The 22,188-nt window shown below is 38.6% G+C and overlaps 2 protein-coding genes across 2 annotated transcripts; one reads left to right on the top strand and one right to left on the bottom strand.

The window, feature by feature from the left end:
• Nucleotides 1–12,064: 12,064 nt before the first annotated feature.
• Nucleotides 12,065–17,624, bottom strand: atp6v0d1 (ATPase H+ transporting V0 subunit d1). Its single transcript, XM_077228840.1, has 8 exons — nt 17,397–17,624; nt 15,605–15,776; nt 15,190–15,368; nt 14,906–14,985; nt 13,999–14,076; nt 13,716–13,892; nt 13,432–13,509; nt 12,065–13,305 (listed from the first exon to the last, which is right to left on the bottom strand). The coding sequence occupies exons 1-8, from the start codon at nt 17,521–17,523 to the stop codon at nt 13,144–13,146; spliced, it is 1,053 nt and encodes a 350-aa protein (XP_077084955.1). The 5' UTR covers nt 17,524–17,624; the 3' UTR covers nt 12,065–13,143.
• Nucleotides 17,625–18,199: 575 nt separating this feature from the next.
• agrp (agouti related neuropeptide) lies at nt 18,200–22,137 on the top strand. The gene is made up of 5 exons (XM_077227299.1): nt 18,200–18,358; nt 20,254–20,414; nt 20,584–20,755; nt 21,233–21,309; nt 21,688–22,137. The coding sequence occupies exons 3-5, from the start codon at nt 20,641–20,643 to the stop codon at nt 21,868–21,870; spliced, it is 375 nt and encodes a 124-aa protein (XP_077083414.1). The 5' UTR covers nt 18,200–18,358; nt 20,254–20,414; nt 20,584–20,640; the 3' UTR covers nt 21,871–22,137.
• The last annotated feature ends 51 nt before the right edge of the window (nt 22,138–22,188 follow it).

Below are 22,188 nucleotides of genomic sequence, written 5' to 3'. Positions count from 1 at the left end.
AAAACAGCTGCTTAAAGTCTCACATTGCTAAGCTGTATCAAGGCCCAAATGGGGACAATTTATTTTGAATAGGACCACATTATTATGTGTGAGTATTAGATTAATGTGTGTCTGGGGGTGTTTCTGTATCCGTAATGTAGTATCTGCTATACCTACAAATCACATTAATGTTAAAGCACTGCAAAACAACTTTTCTTTGGAGCAATAATAGGCAAGTTAAACTCCAATTCAACAGAGCAAAGCAAAAACATTTTGCCAAAGTGTTTCTAAGGCTTTTCAAACTCTTATGATAACTAAGATAAACAAGTTGATGATTTTAAAAGGTGCAGTATCTGTTTCAGTAGGTTTATAAACACAAAGTACGGAATGAAATGAATACATGAGACAGATATTTCACATTTTTAAACATACATTTAATAATAGATTGTAGATTACAAATATATATATATATATATATATATATATATATATATATATATATATATATATATATATAATAAATAAAATAAAAAATAATGATAATAATAATAATAAAAATAATTTATGAACACATTTCATATGGTTATTACTCCTCATCCTCCACAACATTGCTCACAGGCAGGGAATACCAGAACACCCTCCTGTTTGGTGGCATGAGAGGACAAAGATTACAGATGATGTCTCTCTTCTTGACCTCCTCAACCCCTCTATTCTGTGGTCGCAAAAGATTGGGCACCTTCAGCGAGAATTTCTTCAGGAGGAAGTCCAATTCCATAAATTCATTATCCGTATGGGACAGTTTGTAAAAGAGGCTCTTGGAGCCACGCCGCACCTGAATCTCCGCCATCTCCCTAAGCTTTGGTGCTTGCGCTTTCTTGACCTTGACGGTTGAGTGGCCATCCCTCCAATCTAGCACATTGGCATTCTCCAATTTGACAACATCCACCTTTCTGGAGTTGGAGCTTGCCACAACACTCACAAAGTCCTCGAAGTCGTAGACCACACCACCTGGACGGCTCCTCATTTGCTGCTCGACACCATGGTGGAAACTGTCTGCGCTCATGAACGTGTGTCCCCTCTCAAAAAACTTTAGTGTGATGTCCTCCTGTGAAATGGTGTCACTGTTCACAAGAGTGACAAGTGAGGATAGATGGCACCAGTTCTTATTCTGTGCACTGCAGTTGTCCACCCAGAATATGGTGTGCCGTACATCCCGCTCCTTCTCCAGTGCAGTTGTGTATGCTGATGTAATTTCCGCTGCACTTCGCCCAGCCATTCCCTCGTACCACAATACAGAGATGGTGTTTTTTTTGTTAGTTTTTTTCCCCACTGAGGCAAATGTTTCGTGGTATGCCACGATGCGACGAGTAAATACTGCTGACTTGACTCCTGGCATGCGTGGCAGCATTATCACCTTCTGGAGGTCCACGCTCCGAACTGATGTCATGTCCGGCCAGTCCCTCTCTGCATCTGCCTGGTAGCTTTGGCGGCTCTCTAGGGCAGACTGCTTATGTTTGTTCCACCTTAGGCACTCTAGGCAATCTGAGCTTTCAGTCTCCCCTGCGTGGCAGTTCGCATGTTCAGCATGTTCCAAACAGTCCTCACATTGCTCCTCCCCAAGTTTGGCAAAGCTGATTTTTTTGTCTTTTACCATCTTCCTGTATGCTTCATAGGAGCAGGCATTTCCTTTATCAAGGTAATCTGAATGCATCATCTTTATTGTGATGTCACTTGGCAGGTACCGTCGATTTGGGGCATGCTCCCGTCTGTAATGGCTCACAAAGGGATGGAAGGACTCAATGTGGTCATCAAGGGTCTTCACGTCCATTTTGTTGACAGCAGCCTGTCTTCCTCTCTGGTCCTTGGATGGAACCAGTGGCCTGGTGTTCAACTTCCCCATCATGGAAATGACTAGACTGTCATTTTTTGGGTGATAGCCCAATGATGACAGGAAAAACATTTTGCAGACCTGTCTTGGCTCTCCTTTCTGGTTTTGCAGCCGGTAGATGAATGAGCGGCCACGGCGACTTTCTAGGCCGGTTGTTGTTCTTTTGGTTGGCATTGGGGTAACTGAGTAAAACATCCATGATCGTCTTTCTGTGTAGGTCATCTCCCAGTATTGATTCCATATCTCCCTCCGTCTTTCCTCTGAAATTTGGTCTGTACACCTTTTCGACATTTGGCACCACATGGCCCTCTCATTGGTGGTCGACTTGATTCCACATCAGGATGTGACCCTGGCTGTGGCTCTGGCTGGGGCTCTGGCTGGGGCTCTGCCTGGGGCCCTGGCTGTGGCTCTGGCTGGGCCTCTGGCTGGGGCTCTGCCTGGGGCCCTGGCTGTGGCTCTGGCTGGGGCTCTGGCTGGGGTTCTGGCTGGGGCTCTGGCTGGGGCTCTGGCTGTGGCTCTGGCTGTGGCTCTGGCTGGGGCTCTGGCTGGGGCTCTGGCTGTGGCTCTGGCTGTGGCTCTGGCTGGGGCCCTGGCTGGGGCTCTGGCTCTGGCTCTGGCTGGGGCTCTGGCTGGGGCTCTGGCTCTTGAACTTGTTCCCCTGGGTCTCCAAGTTCCACTTCAGTCAGTGTCATCGTAGGGGTTGGGACATAATCTAGGTCTGTAATGTCATCGAATAAGCTGTCCACGCTGGTGGTATCCAAAGTGTCCAGGATGGTCCACTCCATTTCTTCAGCGGGGGGCAGGACTTTCTGCCTCTTTGATGGAATATCAACATGTGTATCTTAAATGAAAAAGAGAGAAAATTAGTGGCATGAATGTAAATCCACATCTGTCTGTGTCTGTCTGTCTGTCTGTCTGTGTACTGCAACAAATTGTTATTATTATTATTATTATTATTACTATTATTATTATTATATGGACCTACAGGACAGCATCTTCACTTGATCAATATATGTATTGATGTCTGTATATCATAATATTTAATTGTACAGGAAATAACTTAAATTAGGTCCATGACAAAATAATGGATGAATTAGGCTAACACAATAAATTAATAATTTTGCACCCTTAATGAAAATGAAGAAAGAAAAGCCAACACACAAAAAGCAGCCTGGCTTCATAAGTTACATTAGGCCTATAATAGGATAAAACATAGAAGCTTGCTTTCATGCAGAGGGACAACATTTTCATAGGTTAATATAATTAAGGGGAAGCCAAATTAAATATATAATTTTATATTCTGAAGAAGAAACCGTGCAATAAATAAATGCTTAGGAACAGGAACCAATGTGTTTGAGCCTTAGCGCTAAGGGGGGTGTAAATACCTGCCGGCTCGCTCTGTCTGCAGAAGTTTGTTTTTGTTGAAAGCATGGATGCTTACAACAGTAAAGAGAAAGATGTCAGTTTTGCTCACAACTTGCTAACTTATCTAAACAGCGGACATAGTCTTCAAACAGCGGCCGCGAAGAGAGTGTGTTTTAAGTTGAACAGACACCTGTCACGTTAAAGAATAACTGTTACACCGATAGCTGTGTTTATGGACACATATATTCTCCTGCTGGACAACAACGCTGTGAATGATTAGCCTATGAAAAAAGAAGACGCCGTTCATGTAGGCTAATAAGAGCGAAGAAGATCACGCTGACTGCTTGGATGTTATGGGATAGCCTGATGCCTTAAGAAGTTTTACCTCCGCCCAAAGGTTATCTTTTGGTGCTTTGTATGTTTGTCTGTTCGTTAGTAAGATAACTCGAAAAGTACTGTACGAATTTGGATGACATTTTCGGACAACATGGGTATTAGGACAAGGAACAGATTACTACATTTTGGTGGTGATCCGGAACACGGGACATTTGGAATTGCCTCAGTGACCTATTAGGCTACCTTGACAGAGGTTAGTGCTCTCCGAGTGCTTTTCTAGTTATTGAATATTTTTTCACCGCTGGTTGGATTATAACTTTGTGACATGAACAACAAAATGATGACATGGCATCGGCGATGATGTGAAGTTACAGAGAATAAAGTTACAGCTCGAAGCAGGGAGGATCAGGGGCAGGTTAGCAAAGCTATTTAAAACATCGCCTGTCAATTAGCATAATGCTATCTGAATGGACCTCTGAGAGGAAGTCCCGCCCTGGCGGCTGACAGGAGTTTATATTGTGATAGCCTAGCCTCTAAATGTTTAATCTGTCACTCTTACTTACCATTCTCCGGATATTTTCTTTTCAACGACCATCTTCTTTCCCCGGCTTTGTGCCATCTCAAACAAAATTTGTGTGAAGTTAGAAGGGTAAAAATGTTAAAACCGTCCCGTGAGGATGCCGCGAAATCAGCTGCCTTGAATGTCATGAAAATGATAATAACTCATTTTTGACCAAAAATGCAGTTACTGCCTTTTTGCTTTGTAGGGCAGTATAAGCCACGCCCATTCTAGCGGGCTATGACGCTTTAGGGCGCGAAGCACACATGAGCCACCCACCTTTCCGACCTCAAACTTTTAAACTTTTCATTTTAAGAATAAATCATTGAAAATCCCATGTTGGTAAACCTGAATATTTGGGAATGCGTCTTGAAACACTAATTTCCCACAACCAGAGTTCATCTTTTTAAAACAGTTAACAAACACAACTTAAGTAACATGCATATGACCTGTTGTGAAATGCAGTAAATTTGATCTGCTATAGGGGAAGTAAATACGAATAAACCACACAGGAGAGGGAAGAGAGAAACTAGGATGAGAGCCACTCTAATTGACCATCATGGTCTCTACTTGAGAGATTCTGGACACTGAACAGAAGATTCAGCCGAATGTGAGCAGATCTACAATGGCTTCAGTCTCAATCTTTGACACGCTGTGTAAATAGTGATCTGTGTCCCCTCATAACCTACATGTCATTACCTTGCACATTTCAATATAATGATTTTCAATGCTTGTTGACCAGAGCAGAAAGGCTCAGTTCCTGGTAAAAGTTATACCAAGAGCTAAGCCATACTCTAATTTCGTGGAATCATGATCCAGACATTCAAAAAGCAGGGCAATGGTATCAAAACATCCACATTTAAGGAGCTTAGCCTTTGTAGCAAGGTCAAAATCCCAGAAGATTTATTGGTAATCATGTTTATCTCATTAACTGCATTTATTGTTTTTGGAAAGAGCAGTGTGGACATTCTTTGATAGCTGAAACATAATAAGGAATAAATGGGACACATTGTCACACACCACATCACACTGGGTCCTGTGATTAACCAAGCAGTGCTTGGTCCATAATTGATGAGAACTTTGTTCCTAAACAATGCAAAGTGTCCCTGCCAGTAAGCACTGTAAATATGAGTGGCACTTGTGTAATAAACAGAGAAAAAGTATGTTTAGCCTCTCTCCCAGTCCCAGCTGCATCAATTTGAGTGAAACTGAGTTTCCTCAGTTATGCAAACTTATACATTACACTAATGCAAACAAACTCATACTATTTATTTTACCAACCATCAATATTGTAAAGTGGCTGTCATGTGTGGTTTTGCCAGACTGTGATGTAAAACTAAAGGCTGTTATGGACAATATATCCGACTCAACTTTTAAAAATCAAGACATCAAAAAAAAAAAAAAAAAAACTTCAGTCTCAGCATGTTCTAGCAGTTACTGCATGTGCTTTCATATGTTGAGATGTGGTGCTCACATGGGTGATGCAAGTTCAAGTCCGATCTTGCATCATTTGCCAAATCCTGTTCCCCCTCAGAATATTCTGAGAAAGAGAAAAGAATGCTGGTGGTGTCCTGGGGAAAAAGTTCAGCCAATTCTGGAAAAACGGAGAAAAAAAAGAAAAAAACGGGAAAGAAACTCAAGATGTTTCATGTTTCATTAACTAAATGGTCTGGGCAGGGATGTTGTTTAGGACACAAAACACATAAAGGGTACAACTCTACAGGTCCTTCTGAAAAAATTAGCATATTGTGATAAAGTTCATTATTTTCCATAATGTAATGATAAAAATTAAACTTTCATATATTTTAGATTCATTGCACACCAACTGAAATATTTCAGGTCTTTTATTGTTTTAATACTGATGATTTTGGCATTCAGCTCATGAAAACTCAAAATTCCTATCTCAAAAAATTAGCATATCATGAAAAGGGTCTCTAAACGAGCTATTAACCTAATCATCTGAATCAACTAATTAACTCTAAACACCTGCAAAAGATTCCTGAGGCTTTTAAAAACTCCCAGCCGGTTTCATTACTCAAAACCGCAATCATGGGTAAGACTGCCGACCTGACTGCTGTCCAGAAGGCCATCATTGACACCCTCAAGCAAGAGGGTAAGACACAGAAAGAAATTTCTGAACAAATAGGCTGTTCTCAGAGTGCTGTTTCAAGGCACCTCAGTGGGAAGTCTGTGGGAAGGAAAAAGTGTGGCAAAAAACGCTGCACAACGAGGAGAGGTGACCGGACCCTGAGGAAGATTGTGGAGAAGGACCGATTCCAGACCTTGGGGGACGTGCGGAAGCAGTGGACTGAGTCTGGAGTAGAAACATCCAGAGCCACCGTGCACAGGCGTGTCCAGGAAATGGGCTACAGGTGCCGCATTACCCAGGTCAAGCCAATTTTGAACCAGAAACAGCGGCAGAAGCGCCTGACCTGGGCTACAGAGAAGCAGCACTGGACTGTTGCTCAGGGGTCCAAAGTACTTTTTTCGGATGAAAGCAAATTTTGCATGTCATTCGGAAATCAGGGTGCCAGAGTCTGGAGGAAGATTGGGGAGAAGGAAATGCCAAAATGCCTGAAGTCCAGTGTCAAGTACCCACAGTCAGTGATGGTCTGGGGTGCCATGTCAGCTGCTGGTGTTGGTCCACTGTGTTTTATCAAGGGCAGGGTCAATGCAGCTAGCTATCAGGAGATTTTGGAGCACTTCATGCTTCCATCTGCTGAAAAGCTTTATGGAGATGAAGATTTCATTTTTCAGCACGACCTGGCACCTGCTCACAGTGCCAAAACCAGTGGTAAATGCTTTACTGACCATGGTATTACTGTGGTCAATTGGCCTGCCAACTCTCCTGACCTGAACCCCATAGAGAATCTGTGGGATATTGTGAAGAGAAAGTTGAGAGACCCAAGACCCAACACTCTGGATGAGCTTAAGGCCCCTATCGAAGCATCCTGGGCCTCCATAACACCTCAGCAGTGCCACAGGCTGATTGCCTCCATGCCACGCCGCATTGAAGCAGTCATTTCTGCAAAAGGATTCCCGACCAAGTATTGAGTGCATAACTGAACATAATTATTTGAAGGTTGACTTTTTTTGTATTAAAAACACTTCTTTTATTGGTCGGATGAAATATGCTAATTTTTTTAGATAGGTATTTTGGGTTTTCATGAGCTGAATGCCAAAATCATCAGTATTAAAAAAATAAAAGACCTGAAATATTTCAGTTGGTGTGAAATGAATGTAAAATATATGAAAGTTACATTTTTATCATTACATTATGGAAAATAATGAACTTTATCACAATATGCTAATTTTTTGAGAAGGACCTGTATTTAAGGGGGATCACACTGAACTGTTTTTTTTTTTTTAAAACAAAGTAAGAAATTATTTACTGTGATGTACTGAAAGTTCAGCAGTAATCATTGTGTGTGTGTGTGTGTGTGTGTGTGTGTGTGTGTGTGTGTGTGTGTGTGTGTGTGTGTGTGTGTGTGTGTGTGTGTGTGTGTGTGTGTGTGTGTGTGTGTGTGTGTGTGTGTCTGTGTGCGTGCGTGCGTGCGTGTGTGCGTGCGTGTGTGTGTGTGTGCACTACTTCCAAGATATTATGTTGACAAGACTATTATGCTCTGACATGTTGAAATGTGGTGCTCATGTACACAATACAGATTCAAATCTTCATCAACTATCCATCAATTACTGTTCCTTAAACTGCCACTGATAGCTAACATGGCAAAAAGGACCAAATAAAAAATATACTGGACCCAAGTACTGTATGTCCAAGAGTTGAGAAATCTGGCATAGCAGAGAGAAATGCAGAGATAATTCTGAGAAAGAGTTCAGATTAATAATGCTAGTGGTGTCCTGAGGCAAGAGTTCAGCCAATTCCAAAGAGGGAAATTTTTTTTTTAAATGGAAAAGAAACAAAAAATGTTTCACACACAAGTCAACCCTTGGGTTGTGGTGGGGTGTTAAAGACAAAGGGCAGGAGATTGTGCCATTCAAAATAGGGAACAATAACACACCACTACATCAATAAACACTGTAGGTCCATCCAGCGTTACTTCACAGCTGCAAGCTTTTCCACTCTAAAGCCCAATTTATACTTCTGCGTCGAACTTACGCCGTAGCTACGCGGTAGGCTGTGCGTAGCGCGCATACCCTTCGGCGTACCCTGACGTGCACCTCTCCAAAAATGTAACAACGCGTCAATTCTACGCGGACGCAAGCGCTGTGATTGGTCTGCTCAAACCGCTTCCTCGGGTTTCACATGCTCCCTCTGCGTGCGTCAACGCGGACAACGACGCAGAAGTATAAATTAAAACCAAAGCGTAGGCTACGGCGAAGAGGCTCCGGCCTAGGTCCGACGCAGAAGTATAAATCAGCCTTAAGACATCATGTTGTCAGCACATCTAGCCGTACTCAAAGTACTTGTATGTAAAACTGATATTATGATTAACATTAGTTAGTGTCTAGGCTGCTAGAAACAAATTTCAGTCTGCTTAAAAGCTTAGCATTTCAAAATCTTTGCAGGTGTGCCACAGGCAACGGTTCTCACTTGCCAATAACCCTCATGAGTGAGGAGTGCTGCACACTGTCTCAGCGCTGCAGATTTAAAATCCAGAACAGGACGTTTGCCAACATCAACATACTAAGTTCTTAACATTGAGCATTCTTGGATGGAAAATGGTAAGGTTTGTGTTGGCAAGACACACTAGGCTGAAGAAGTAGATCCAAAACCATAATTTGGCCCTTGTCAAAGTCGCTCAGATCTTTATTCCTGTTCATTTCTCCTGCGTCCAACACATTGATTATTAGATCTCACTGTTTACTTACCATCTAATCTATCCAGACCTTAATTTGTAGGAAGAATTAAGGTCACAGTGCCAATAATTTAGGACACTAAAGAGACCTCTCTACTGAAAGATGCCAAGGGATCCCTACTTAGTGCTCATCTGTGTGAACATGCCATTGTCCTGCTGCAGGACAGGGAGGCTTGAGGCCAATAGATTTGGCCAGAACGATAAACTGCAATGTCTGTAATGTTAGACACATAAGACAGTGCTGCAGGCAGACAGGAAGGACACTTGGTCATCCATACAGTGCCAAAACTTATGTGACCATATGCTCCCTATGTTGCCTCTGTTTGTTTGTTTTCTTCCTGGACTGTGGGATACAATTACATTGTAAACAAATGTATATGCCTAGCGCATTTGTTCCCAGCACTTGCCACTTGGACATGGGGCCCGAGTCGCCGGGGCATTTGTCTAATGGCAAAGCAAGATGAGGGACACAGAGGGGCATAGGACACTGCAGGACACACATGCCCATCAAACAGTGGCCTTTGTTAAAACTGCATTGATGGGGGCTTAATGTTTAGGCTGCGTTAATGAGTAGAGAATGATCTGGGGCAACTGTGGCTACACGTCATTAATTTCATCCACACAAATAATTAACAGTTTGGCAACCGCAGCACAATTATAATGGCATCTCACTATAGATTCTCCCACTGGTTTATTGTAAACGAGGTCACAACCCGGAATTAGCATATTTTTCAAGTAATTAAAACAAATGTAAATTATGCTATTCTTTATGTTCACTTTCACAGAATGCCACCCTGCATCTGATGCAGGCTTTTGCAGAAGCTTTGCATAAGCATAGGACTGTGTAACGTCATTTAATGTGCAGTGACTGTAAAGCAGTAGAGATACAAAGAATGCAGCATTTTACGGATGCCTATATACGTTGCTTTTGTGTCTGTCTTCTCCGTCTGTTTGTAACTGTTTGTAAGTACCGGTCAACGGGTACAAGTCTGCATACATCAGTCCTTGACTTCTCTCATTCACTGCTTGACAAGGACCCACAAAAGCATCATTAGCAGGCTATTTTTGCTCATCTGGTTTCCAACAGAGTTCTTCTTGTCAAAGAAAAAGCCCATGGAGCAGAAGCTGCCCAGTGCGCTTTTAATAATGCCAGTCAAATCCCAGGGCATCAATGAGTGTTGTGCAATCAGAGAATCATTTTCTGCAAGTGCAAAGGAACACACAGGCTACGTACTTGTAACTAATATAATTTAGTATAGCTGTGTCTGCACCCTGCATTTAATGCATACTCATTTTTCAACGCATCTTCCTTTCTTCACCAGGAAGTATACAAAGATGAATGTAAAAAAAAAAAGACTTTGCATATTTGAACCTGAATTTCCAGTGTGATCGTTGTTCCTGTATAGCAGGTGACAGTGCATCACAGTTGCCTCCCATATTCTCAAAATATCTTTATTTCAGTATCTAATTAGAGCAAACCAAATGTGTGTCCTCTTGGGTACTGGGAACACTGTGACTTCCACAGAAACAATAAAACTGTTTCCTAGTATCAGAAAAAAATCTCTCTGAACATCTTAACATTGGGTGGAGAGGGCATCATCCTGCTGAATTGCAGGGATTCGTAATCCAATTAGAGAATAGTGAACATGCTCTTAAAGGCTCTGTGACAGAAGATGTAAGATGTAGGCACTCTTTACTACTATTCTTAAATAGAATACTAAACACTTTGTATTGCATGAACTTAAAGGGGTGGTTCACCCAAAAATTTAAATTCTGTTATTATTTGTTGTTCCAAACCTGCATGCATTTCTTTCTTCAACAGAACATAAGAAAACATATTTTGAAGAATCTTGGTAACCAAACAATTTTAGTGACCATTGAATGAAAAAAAAAAGACGTTGAAACATTTCACAAAATATCTTCTGTTCCACAGAAGAAAGAAAGCCATGCATGTTCAGAATAACATTAAGTAGTAATGTTAAATGGTGTTCCTACAATGCAAAGGTGATGATCCAACAGTAACTTTGTATATGTATCGCCTAATCAAAATGGCCATATATCCAATAATGTTCCATAAATTCACCTCCATAATTTAATTCAAGTGAAAATGGCTTGAAAATGAAAATGGCTTGGGGCGTCTGAAAGATTTATGCATTTTCCAGGAGTTGTGGTAATAAGAGGGTGAACTGTTTAAACTTATTGTGCTCTTGTCTTGGCTGCGGTGACGTGGCTGCTAAGATAATTTGCATTCATAAAGGTTGCTAGAGTTCAAGCCATTTTCTGTCTTCTGATCCACAATAGGTCCAGAGCACTGTGGAACTATAAGGCTGTGATTGTTTGCAGTAATTAAGCGTTTTTAATGAGGCCTGGACCATAATGTTTTAGCAAGTAGAAAGAACGAGGATGGGGTCATCAGAGAGTGATCCAAAGCCCCCTCAAAAAAAAAAAAAAAAAACGTAACTAATGTTCATCCAAACAGAAATACAAAACTCAATGTAATGCGTGGGTGTTTAGAACATCACTAAGCCCTAGGACATTTTCTTATCCAGTGTTTTAAAACACAGATAACCAGCCATTCAACTACATGTTCAAACCACATCTGGTATTTACAAAAGACTGAAGCTCTGTCAGTAAGCGGTTGGCACGTCCTTCACATGTTTAGGTATAGCTTTACTTTTGGCAGAGTACAGCAACACAGCGTTAATGCAAACATGGCATCATTAGCCCCGGAGGACTTTGTGGGTTTTGGCAGGCACCTCTTCCTGTCAACTAGAACACCACATACTTGAACATCTCGACACAATAGTACAATACCCCAGGCTAATTATATTTATAAAGAATATCTTCAGGTTGTGTTGGAAGGTACAGTAAATCATTTTGTGTTCAGCTGAATGTCCGTAGTAAAATTTTTATTTAAATTCTAAAGCTCATGCTGTAGCCAACTTCCAAGCCAAGTCCAAACCAATCTGCACATGTTGATGATGGATTTTTGGGCTCTTTGCACCATCTGGTGGTGGCTAATGTAACTACAGCTAGATATCTCCACAAAATGCAATAGTGGCTGTTTTCAGTCCTATCTTTTTTCTTAAAGAGAGAATAAAACATACAAACACAGAATTACTGTATATATATATATAGTGTGTATTTATATATATACATACATAGATTTCATTTAGATCACTTAAAACACAAACATTATGGTTACAACAGTACAATAGATTTTACATTGCAAGCAGAAGGCAAGGTCTTTCTTAATACTAGATCCATTAGACCTCACCAATTCAGCTGTCAATCATGAAATATGATCTACTCCATAAATTATGTCAGCACAAATTTTAGCACTAATTTACAAATGGCAAGCACACAATTCTCATTTTAACAAACATATATTATGAAGAATCTATACACACAAAAAAACATTTGTGTAAATCCCCCACATTTCTCTTTTTTATAAGGATAATCCTACTGTTCCGTATTCGTGAAACACATGGAAAATAATTTCTCTGTAAATCAATTATAAACCACTCTTACGTAAACCGTGTTGTTGCATTGAATCCAACAATTTACACAAAAAGGGTTTTATGTGAAATTTATACTGAAATTCATTCTGCTTGTTTCATGAATAAGGACAGCTGTCTAGATTAGCAGTGGTTCTCTAACCCTCATCAGATGTGGATACTGGATCCTCTAAGATCCCGAGTTCAGGGAGTTCATAATCTGAAAATGTACATTAATTGAAAAAGTATTCAATGCATAAACAATAATGATGTAATGCGTGTTTTCTAAGCCTTACACAGGAATATGACAATAGATCTCTTTAGTTTTGTGTTTGACTAAAACATAAACTCTCCTGTTTTCCTGTAACTCCCTGCATTTATTTACTTGCAATGGGCTGTGATTGCTTTCTAGGTGACACGGTTACACAGTCATGACATTATGAAGCAAAATAACATTGACTAATTTAATAAAACTTTTCATTAAAAAAATCCTAAGTTTTGAGAGGGAATGCAAACTGCTTTGCTTTGTCTGTCAGACAAAACCAATAATTTACTCTAATAAAGACAATCACAATGAAAGGTAAGAGTGACATAGTGCAAGAAACAGGGAGGAGACAAAATCATCATTTTCAAACCTTACCATATCAGAGCAGTCAATACATGCCACGTGGATCATTATTCAAGACTGATATATATGTACCATTAGAATATGGGGATGTAGTTGTCAATCTTAGCCCGGTGCCTTTGGGCGATACACTCTGCAATCCACACAATGTTCCGGCACTCTTGTTCCTTCAATTTGACATAGGCATAGAACACGCTGAAATGAAACTGATTCAGGAAGGCCAGCTTATTAAGTTTCACCTGCAAACACATAACCAACATTTTCCCATTAGCAGAGGACTTTCAAGGAACACATTTGTCAACATCAAAAAAAATGCCTGAATTACATAAGATTCAATGTAATAGCATTCTCTCTGTAATGCTGACCTCATGTTCAAAAAAGCGATCCTCAAGGGTTTTATCTCCTGGGTTGCTGCCAGCACCCTCAAAGAGAAGCTTGTATTCCTGAAGCAACATGAATTCAGTATTAATCCTCAAATCTTTTTGGTGGCCAAAGAAGCAAAAAGACACGCTACATGAACTTCATATCAAAACAACTCTAATAGAATTAAAAGAACAGTTAAGCCACACATTCTGAACATTCTGTCATAATTGAATCATGCTGTCTATAAAGTTAGTCTGAAGCCATTTCGGTGTACACAGATACCTACAGGGTAGTATTCAGCCACAGCTTTGACCTGCTCGTAATCATCTGCGCGGGCTAGCTGTGCTAGCCCCTCTGGGTACAGCTTGCCACAGTGAGGGAAAAGTTTCGCTCTGTCTTCTTTGGAGAGCTCCGTACCAAAGGAGTTAATGGTAATGATGAAAGCCCTTCTATCTGCCTCAAACTGATACACAAACAAAGCTTTGCTTTAGTTACTAAAAGACTGAAATGCATCAATAACAATTAAAAAATCTCATCAGAATCTTTTTCATTGTCCTCGTATTTCTCACCTCCAGAATTGGACACATGGTGTCAGCGGTTGTTCCCCCCAGTGAGGAACAGAACTTGTAGAAAGCTTCGAGATACGCCTGGAGACAGACAGGAGAGATCAATCACAGCTCATGGTTTCGGAGTTAAAGGCCAGACAGAGCTCAAAGATCGAAAGAATACTGACATATTTTGCTGGTAACATGCCCAGCATTTTCTAATCCTACCGACCTTATTGCCATTTTGTTATTATTATCACACATATTTCCATCATTATTTCTTGTGTTCATCTTATCTTACCTTTTTTATCTACTACTTATATATTTAATGGACAGTCTAGGTAGCAGACCAGGTTTACATTTCACTGCAAGTTGTTTTCTGTAGATAACTGTGTATGCGACAAATTAAAAAAACTTAAAACAAAAAAGGGTATTTTTTCTGCTCAACAACATTGCTGTTCAATAAAGTTTTTGCAGCCAAGTCTTGGTATGTGCCTGTACAGAAATCAACCTACCCTGAAAAATATTCAGAGGAGTAAATTTGGTAACAACTAGCCCCGGTCTCCCCTAAATACAGTGTCAAAGTTAGATCACTAGCCGCATATAATATCAAGAAAAAAACCAGCGAGTTTCTGTTTAATTAAGCATATTTGTTATGTCATGAGAAAATTCGATAACACTTCATTTTACAGTACATGCACTTCCAATGTACTTAGTGTTCTTACCACAAAATTAATGAGTAGTGTAAGGTAACTACATGGGTTAAGTTAAGGTTTAGGGGTAGGTTCAGGGTTAGTACCTAGTTAGTGTCATTACTACAATAAGTACATAGTATGTTCATACGAAACAGGCCTGTAAAACAAAGTGCTACCCAAAATTCCTAATGAATGCTTAAGATTTACGTCCCTGTACTTTCCATTGCAAGGCTGACCTTGTAAAGGGTGTTGCGAATTATTTCAATGTTCATCTCATCCAAATCCTGCTCAGAGATGCAGTCCTGAAAGAAAGCAGCTGAAACAAACAGAAACAGCCTTTAACTGTTTTGTGGGGATGAGCACTTTGGTATTATTTAGAATATGTTTTGGAGATTTGTGAATGCTTAAAAAAAATCAAGACAATAAATGACAAGATTTGCAACTCTGTGATTTCCTCAAGCCACAAAACTTAAAGTGAGCGTGATTCATGTGTTCATTTTTCATATCAAGATGTTCCTACCAAGTGGTGTATCCACCAGGATGGCATTATAGAGCTCTGCTGGAGTCTGGGCAATGTTAACAGCCTCCATCTGTTCGAAGCTGCCAAGCGGATGGCACTTGGGCACCAGCTCAGAGATGGCCCGCTGATGCAGAGTTCCAGTGATCAGCAGGATGACGTTGTCAATCATATAGCTGTATCTGAAAAAGCAGCAAAAAGCGTAAAAAAAATAGCTTAATAACGGGTCCTGAGAGGTGAAATATGTTAAAACATAGTAATTAGTTTAAAATCCAGCAGTTAAAGCTATAAAAAAAATTCTTGGTTATGAACATTCACTAAATCCAATAAATTTGTAAAATACAGCATTAGATTTGCCTCGTGTTGTGAATTGGCAGCATGGTTTGCTTATGCTTTTTTGATATCTGACTGCACTCACGTGATGAAATCCATGAAGCTGGCCAGAGGCTCATAAGACTGGTTCCTCATATGGCGGAACTCAACCACCATCTTCTCTTTTAGTTTGTCATCAATGACAGAGACAGTGAGGGGGGAGGCTTCATTGGCCAGGAAACTTCCATAGTCAGTGCTCTGCAAATGAAGCTTCAGGTCTGAGGAGAAATGCAAGCGAAAACTTTAATTGTTAAAAAAAAAGAAGAAGAACAAGAAGATGATGGTGGATTTATCTGTAAACCCAAATTCTCATTCTTCAATGCTAAAGGGTTGTGCTCGAGGTGATTTCTAAATACATTCATCTCGGAAATGTTTTTACACAGTTTCCAGTTCCCTAAAGCACAAGCAAAAATTCCAAGTGAGTCACTTCCCATTGATTCTTAAAGGGGGAGACAAAATTATCTACAATTTATTCAATTTCTCAAAACATTGCATTCATTTTTTGGGTTATTTTAAAAGTTATTTAATTGAAAAGAGTGAAATATTAGGCAGTAATGCAGCACAGATTGAAGTATTTTTTGATTTAAACGGTCCCAAATGGAATGTATCTGATTGAATTGATCGAATAGATTAAGCAAAGTATCTTTCCCAATTTTACAAAATACACATACGTTAGAAACATCAGCAAAAGTAGCAATTTGGGAGTTGGATAGATATTTTGCAGTTTCTTAAAATGTATTTATATTTGTAAGGGAGTTTTCAGGGAGTGCTCTATTTCAATAAATACTGTCAAAATACTTGATCCAGTAAAATTTTCATCTAGAGGATGTCTAAATTAATTTATGCAGCAATTGATTTATATGCTTAATATTTTGTTTTTCATGCAGAAGGCAAACTCCATCCAAACAAATTTGGTCATAATTTGGCTTGTCTCATTAAAGCAGATGTTTGGTTTTTTTTTTCAAAGTAAGTGGAAGTAAACTGCTGGACGAGTAAGGGCATGAGAAACAAGTATAAGTTACTGCCATCAGCACAGGAATGAGAATATGCCCATCTTACAGAACTGACGTCATGACATACTGTATCACATGACCAGCACCATCAACTATCACTCCTCAAATGAGACTTGTATCTTTCGTTTTTTTTTTAAATAAAATAAAAACACATATTTACTATTTATCCCGATCATTACTTTAAACGGGTCAAAATCAATTAATGGCCGGTCTTAACAATTTAAATAAGACGTTGAAATCACAACAGAGGATGCTCCGGTAACGTTAACCATCAGTCCGTCAGGTTAAACGCAGGCCTTTAATATTAATACTGTTAATTTCATTGCATGTTTAAAATAGAGCGGCGGATTAAACATTTGCGAATGATCATGTAAAATAAATACGTAAATATACAGATAAGAAAATGGCTGATACATTGAATGTGTTGCTGAAAGCACCACAGTTAGCATGTATATTTATTGCACTTAAATAAAAAAGTAACATAATATAATGACCAGAGGACTTCATTTGTTTACTTAATATCAGGGCAGAGGAACATGGGCAATATAAGGATGTAAAAACTGAACTTCTCCAACTGCACGGGATTTAAACGCTCGGAGGATCTGTGTTGGCTAAAGAAACAAGCTAATTGACATTAGCTGTGCTGTTGTTTTATGGCGATTTATGAGCGAGATACCACATCAATGATAAAATACGGTTTGCATCTTTAAACGTCAATACATGTCAAAAACCACACACAGCTGCATGTGGAAATGTCGAAAATGAAAACGGACACAGATCAGATAAGTTAAGCTAGCAGCCTAACGTTACACACATTCGACTCACCTTCCAGAGTTTCACATTGAACAAGGTTCAAATAATCCGCCTGAGATAAAATACCAGCCTTAAACCCTCTCACCAGCCCCTCTAGATAACCATTATCCACATTAAAATATAATTCAGAGAAAGGCATGGTGAAAAAATAAGACTAACTGTGTACTAGCTAAAGAAAAAGCAAGATGTAGCTCCGCAGTCCTGAGTGACAGTGTTGTCCGATTCGTGAACGATTTGTTCTTCTGAGTCGAATCATTTTAATGAACCATTTGAACAGATTCACAAAACAGTTCTGAATGATGTAATGAGTCGAATATCAGAATTTCTACAAATACTGGATTGTTTACAACTTGATTGTATATCAGTTTAAACAACAAACATACGAATCCGTTTGTTTTAATAAAATCGCCTTTTTCACCCGAAAGATGTAAAAAAAAAAAAAACATCCCATCCCCCTACCCCCCCCCCCCCCCCCCCCCCACCCCCCCCGTTTGTTTATCTGTCCCGTATTACACTCTGAGAAATCTGGTCACCCTATCATCAGTACAATTTAATCGTAAAATAGCTAGGCTACTAATAAATAGCAATAGATGTTACGGAAAACACTTGAGAATCGTTTTGCAGCACGAATCTTTAATTCAAACGGTTCGAAAGAACCGATTCGTGGAAATGAGTTCGACTTCCCATAACTGAAGTTGCGAATACCCGGATGAACACACGTACGCACGCACACACACTCATGTGACTTGAGCATCTAACCATCAGAGTCAGACCATCCCTACACATAGGGATTGGGATCCCGCGGCTGGGGTTTTACACCTTTGCTGCAGGTGGGAGAGTGGACGGTCAAAAACTACGACACGGGTCCCATTGTCACACAATTTGCCGTGTAACAAGAAAAGAGTCAACAAATGAAGTTCAGCGCAGTCGATCAGTAACAATCTCTTCCTCTATATTAGCTAGGGCTAGGCCAAGTGAGTGATTCATTATGTAATTAATAATTTATTTTCATTTCATATATTAATTAGCTAGGCTACATAAACATATTTATTTCCTATTTAATTTGTTTTATATTTGATTTGTTTAATATTTATTTATGCTAGTAATTCAATTAAATACACCTATATTGTGCCTTGTTAGGTTACCAGAGTTTTGTGTTAGGTTAGGTGTGTTATGTTTAAGTGTGTTGTGTGTGTCAACCATCCAAACAGAAGCAAGCCTCAAACTCAAAAAAAAATTCCACATTTATTGTTTGTTTGTTTGTTTGTTTGTTCAAATTAATGTTTGGGTGTAAATATTTTGGTTTTTCTTCAGCAAAATTCATTTTATAAATTTTATTTATAATATTCCCGGTATTCACCCAACCACCATTATTAGCCTACAAATCAACTAATATGTTTCTTTGTTTTTTCAGAGTTTTTTTTTTTCTTTTCATTATTTAAAGGGCACTGGAGTTTGAAAGGCTGCACTATCTATGTATGGTGCACTCAGACCAGGTTCTGAAAGAGAAGTACACTGAACATTGCACGTAGCCATTCTATAAAATAAATGGAGAGATTTGAACAGATGATGGTATTCACCGGAAGATTAATGTACATTTTTTAAAATGGACAGATTTCTGTGAACTCATCATTGCCCTCTGATAAATTATATTTTGCTGCAAAATTAAATGTTGATAAATTGTCTTACAACGGAAACACTCAGTCTATTATTTCTTCAAATATGTGGTTTATATTTTCCAGAGAGCAGGATATGAACTGAAATCATTCTAATTCAATATTATTATTATTATGGCTAAAAGCATGTCATGGAATAAAATAGTAGAAAACATTTGTTGATGAGAAGTTGTCTTTCATTTAAGCATTACATGCACACACGATGTAGGCTATTTATTTATTTATTTATTTTTTTTATTTATTTTTTTAAAGAGAGATTTACCATAAATTTGTGTCTACTTCGTCCCAATACTAATAGATCAGTCTTTCAGTAAATAAACTAACAATTCTGAATTGGCCTGTTTGTTTTGTACAAAATTATTTGAATAACACGTATGTTTTTGTTAATTGCACATTCTATTTTCTACTAATAAACAATTCAGACCAATCTGACCTTACAAAGATAAGTACTGAAGTCCTTTCTCATAAACAATTTTCCACACAAATGGATGCTGTATTGCGTCATCAGCAGTAATTCAATGCAGCAGGATGGCGTCATCAGCTGATTATAGATGTATTAGCTTCATAATGAAGTGTTTACTGGTCAGTACTGAGCGTTAGCTATAGGATGAGCAGTATTTAACAAAAATAAATGTAGTTAATTTGACGTACAAATTCAGTGCCTAGCTCAAATATTACCAAATAGGGTATTTTCCTCATTTATCAGGAATAAGCAACAATTATGAGCAAAATCACAAAATTAAGCTAAAGATGATTAAAAGTGTGATTATGTCAAACAGTGTCAAATAAAATTATGCTATGATAAGAAACATCACAAGATTAAGCCAAATAATAAATGAATATGTACGGGATACAAAGATATAAAATTGTGTACATTTAAAAAAGTACAAGAAAAATGCAAAATAAATATAAGCATCATTCAACTGATTTTTGTACTGAGTATTGGTTCAAAATACAGAACCATGTTTCAAACCTATCAAACCTATTACTAACTAGCAATGCATTTTTTATACTCCTCAAATTGTTCCATACATTTAAAATAAACTGACATTTTTAAAATCTGAAATAGGTTTTACGTTTTCTTATATTTCAGTATTTTTTTTATTCTAACATATTACAGTAATATTCCATCAGACACCATCATCCAGGATATTCTGTTTGTTTATTTTTTTCCTGACTGCGTGGGCTTACAGTATGTGTGTGTTTGTGTAGAAGTTAAGTGGTTGTGCCAGGCACAAGAGACCGCCCCTCCATCCACAGATCAGCACCACTGTCCCTCACCTCCCACCTCAAGGAGCCTTATAAATCAAGGATTCTTGTGCAGACACTCAGCCTGGGACGTGGAACGCTGCAGGTAGGTCAAACATATTTAACTTACACATGTGCAAACGTACATAGATCCACACACATACTGTAGAGCAGAAACATAGTGCGAATAGAAAAATACACATCTTCTACTTGCTCACAAACATATACACAAGACTTTTCAATCTTGTATTCTTAACTGCTTTCTCTTTTTTCAGCGAATACAACCAGATCAATAAAAGTGTGGCTGAAGTTTATCTTGTTTTTGAGTTTAAATGATTATGATGCTGAACACAGCCGTCTTCAGCTGGTTTTTGATAAATGTTATGGTGATGGCATCACATCCAAACCTAAGACGTAGTGAACACTCTTTTGCTCTTTCTGACACTGGTAAGGTTTCTAGACCAATGTTATTTTCCAAAAAAAACGAGGTGTATCTTTTTCTATTGATCTTTTCAGAGATTAAGATTTTTGTTGTTATTGTTTACATTTTAATGTGATTTCATACACTACAATTGTTCAAACATTTCTTATATGGTATATTTTACCAGACGTTTTCTTTTTTAGTCTATAATGTGAAATATACTTATAATAAATAAGTGGTAGGTTTGTCCAAACTTATTATTTTTGATATATGTATGTGTATATATTTAATGTGTTTTGATAAAGAAAATAATTACAGTTCTTAAAGTATCTTTACATTTTGATCAGTATGGGGAGTATAAAAGATTTTTGCAAAGATTTTCAGTACTTCATTGTGTTAATTCCAGTTAACATTTAGTGTTAAATTAATGAATTTCAAATTGGATACAGTGGATTGCTTTTTAAAAAAATATATTTGGCACATTTGTGTTTTGTATGTCACAGATGTACCTATACTGGACCACCTTGAAAGAAACTCTGCAGAAGAAAAACTGCTAGAAGACCTTGTATCCTATGATGAGGTGGTTAATTTACATGTGGCTTTCACATTTAATATCATGTGACTTACAGAATGTACATGTACCACCAGTGGCATGTGCCTCCACTTGGTATGCCAAATGACAGTGTTAAAAATATTTCAAAAAGTTCCTCAAATTGTCCTGTTTTTTTCTCTCCATGTTTTACTTTTAATATCTGATCCGTTTACAAATTTAATATTAGTTAGTTTTTACTCTAAAGCATAGCCCACATTCCTATGTAAGCAGTGCATTGCTCAAATGGTTAAGGTGATGGCTTGGATGTTCTGATATAAGTTAACATGGTACTTGGTCTGAAAAGTTTGAGCACTATAACATTTTTCTCTGTGTTGAAGTATTTTTCTTTCGCTGCCATAACCACAGGATCTGGGTAAAGCTGTGCGGCTTCAGAGAAGAGGCACCCGTTCCCCCAGCCGCTGTATCCCTCATCAGCAGTCCTGCCTGGGTCACCACCTGCCCTGCTGCAACCCCTGCGATACGTGTTACTGCCGTTTCTTTAAAGCCTTCTGTTACTGCCGTAGCATGGACCACACCTGCAAAAACTAATATGCATAGAGCCAAATTCTACCCTGAAATGGCTAATGGTGGCTTAACGTTTACAGTTTATACAACTATAGCATGTATATGTGGATAGTGCAAACATACAGCCTTACACTATCCACAGAGAAGTTTAATATAGACCAAATATAATGGTTAATAATGTGTTAATAAAGCTGCACAAATTATAGAGTGCACATTTGCTCTTAACACTTTTATTGTTGCAGTTTAAGGTGTAATGTTATTGCAATTTTAAGGTCAATATCTACTCATTGCTTGAAATATTTTGTATATATGCATTCAATAAACTCTTATTTCAGATGTGAA

This window comes from Siphateles boraxobius, unplaced genomic scaffold, assembly GCF_051911475.1.
Source record: "Siphateles boraxobius isolate OS27281-9 unplaced genomic scaffold, OSU_SipBor_1 130, whole genome shotgun sequence".
NCBI lineage: Eukaryota > Metazoa > Chordata > Actinopteri > Cypriniformes > Leuciscidae > Siphateles > Siphateles boraxobius.
The sequence above is the reverse complement of the archived record's forward strand: the minus strand, read 5'-3'. Positions and strand labels throughout refer to the sequence as shown.

What these genes read in the sequence shown, in the direction of transcription:
- atp6v0d1 (XM_077228840.1), bottom strand. Translation starts at nt 17,523, where the DNA reads ATGCCTTTCTCTGAATTATATTTTAATGTGGATAATGGTTATCTAGAG. An exon ending in CCTGGTGGATACACCACTTG is followed by an intron (nt 14,986 to 15,189) that starts GTAGGAACATCT and finishes TGTTTGTTTCAG; the next exon opens with CTGCTTTCTTTCAGGACTGC. An exon ending in CCATGTGTCCAATTCTGGAG is followed by an intron (nt 13,893 to 13,998) that starts GTGAGAAATACG and finishes TTTGTGTATCAG; the next exon opens with TTTGAGGCAGATAGAAGGGC.
- agrp (XM_077227299.1), top strand. Translation starts at nt 20,641, where the DNA reads ATGATTATGATGCTGAACACAGCCGTCTTCAGCTGGTTTTTGATAAAT. An exon ending in TTTTGCTCTTTCTGACACTG is followed by an intron (nt 20,756 to 21,232) that starts GTAAGGTTTCTA and finishes TGTATGTCACAG; the next exon opens with ATGTACCTATACTGGACCAC. An exon ending in ACCTTGTATCCTATGATGAG is followed by an intron (nt 21,310 to 21,687) that starts GTGGTTAATTTA and finishes CCATAACCACAG; the next exon opens with GATCTGGGTAAAGCTGTGCG.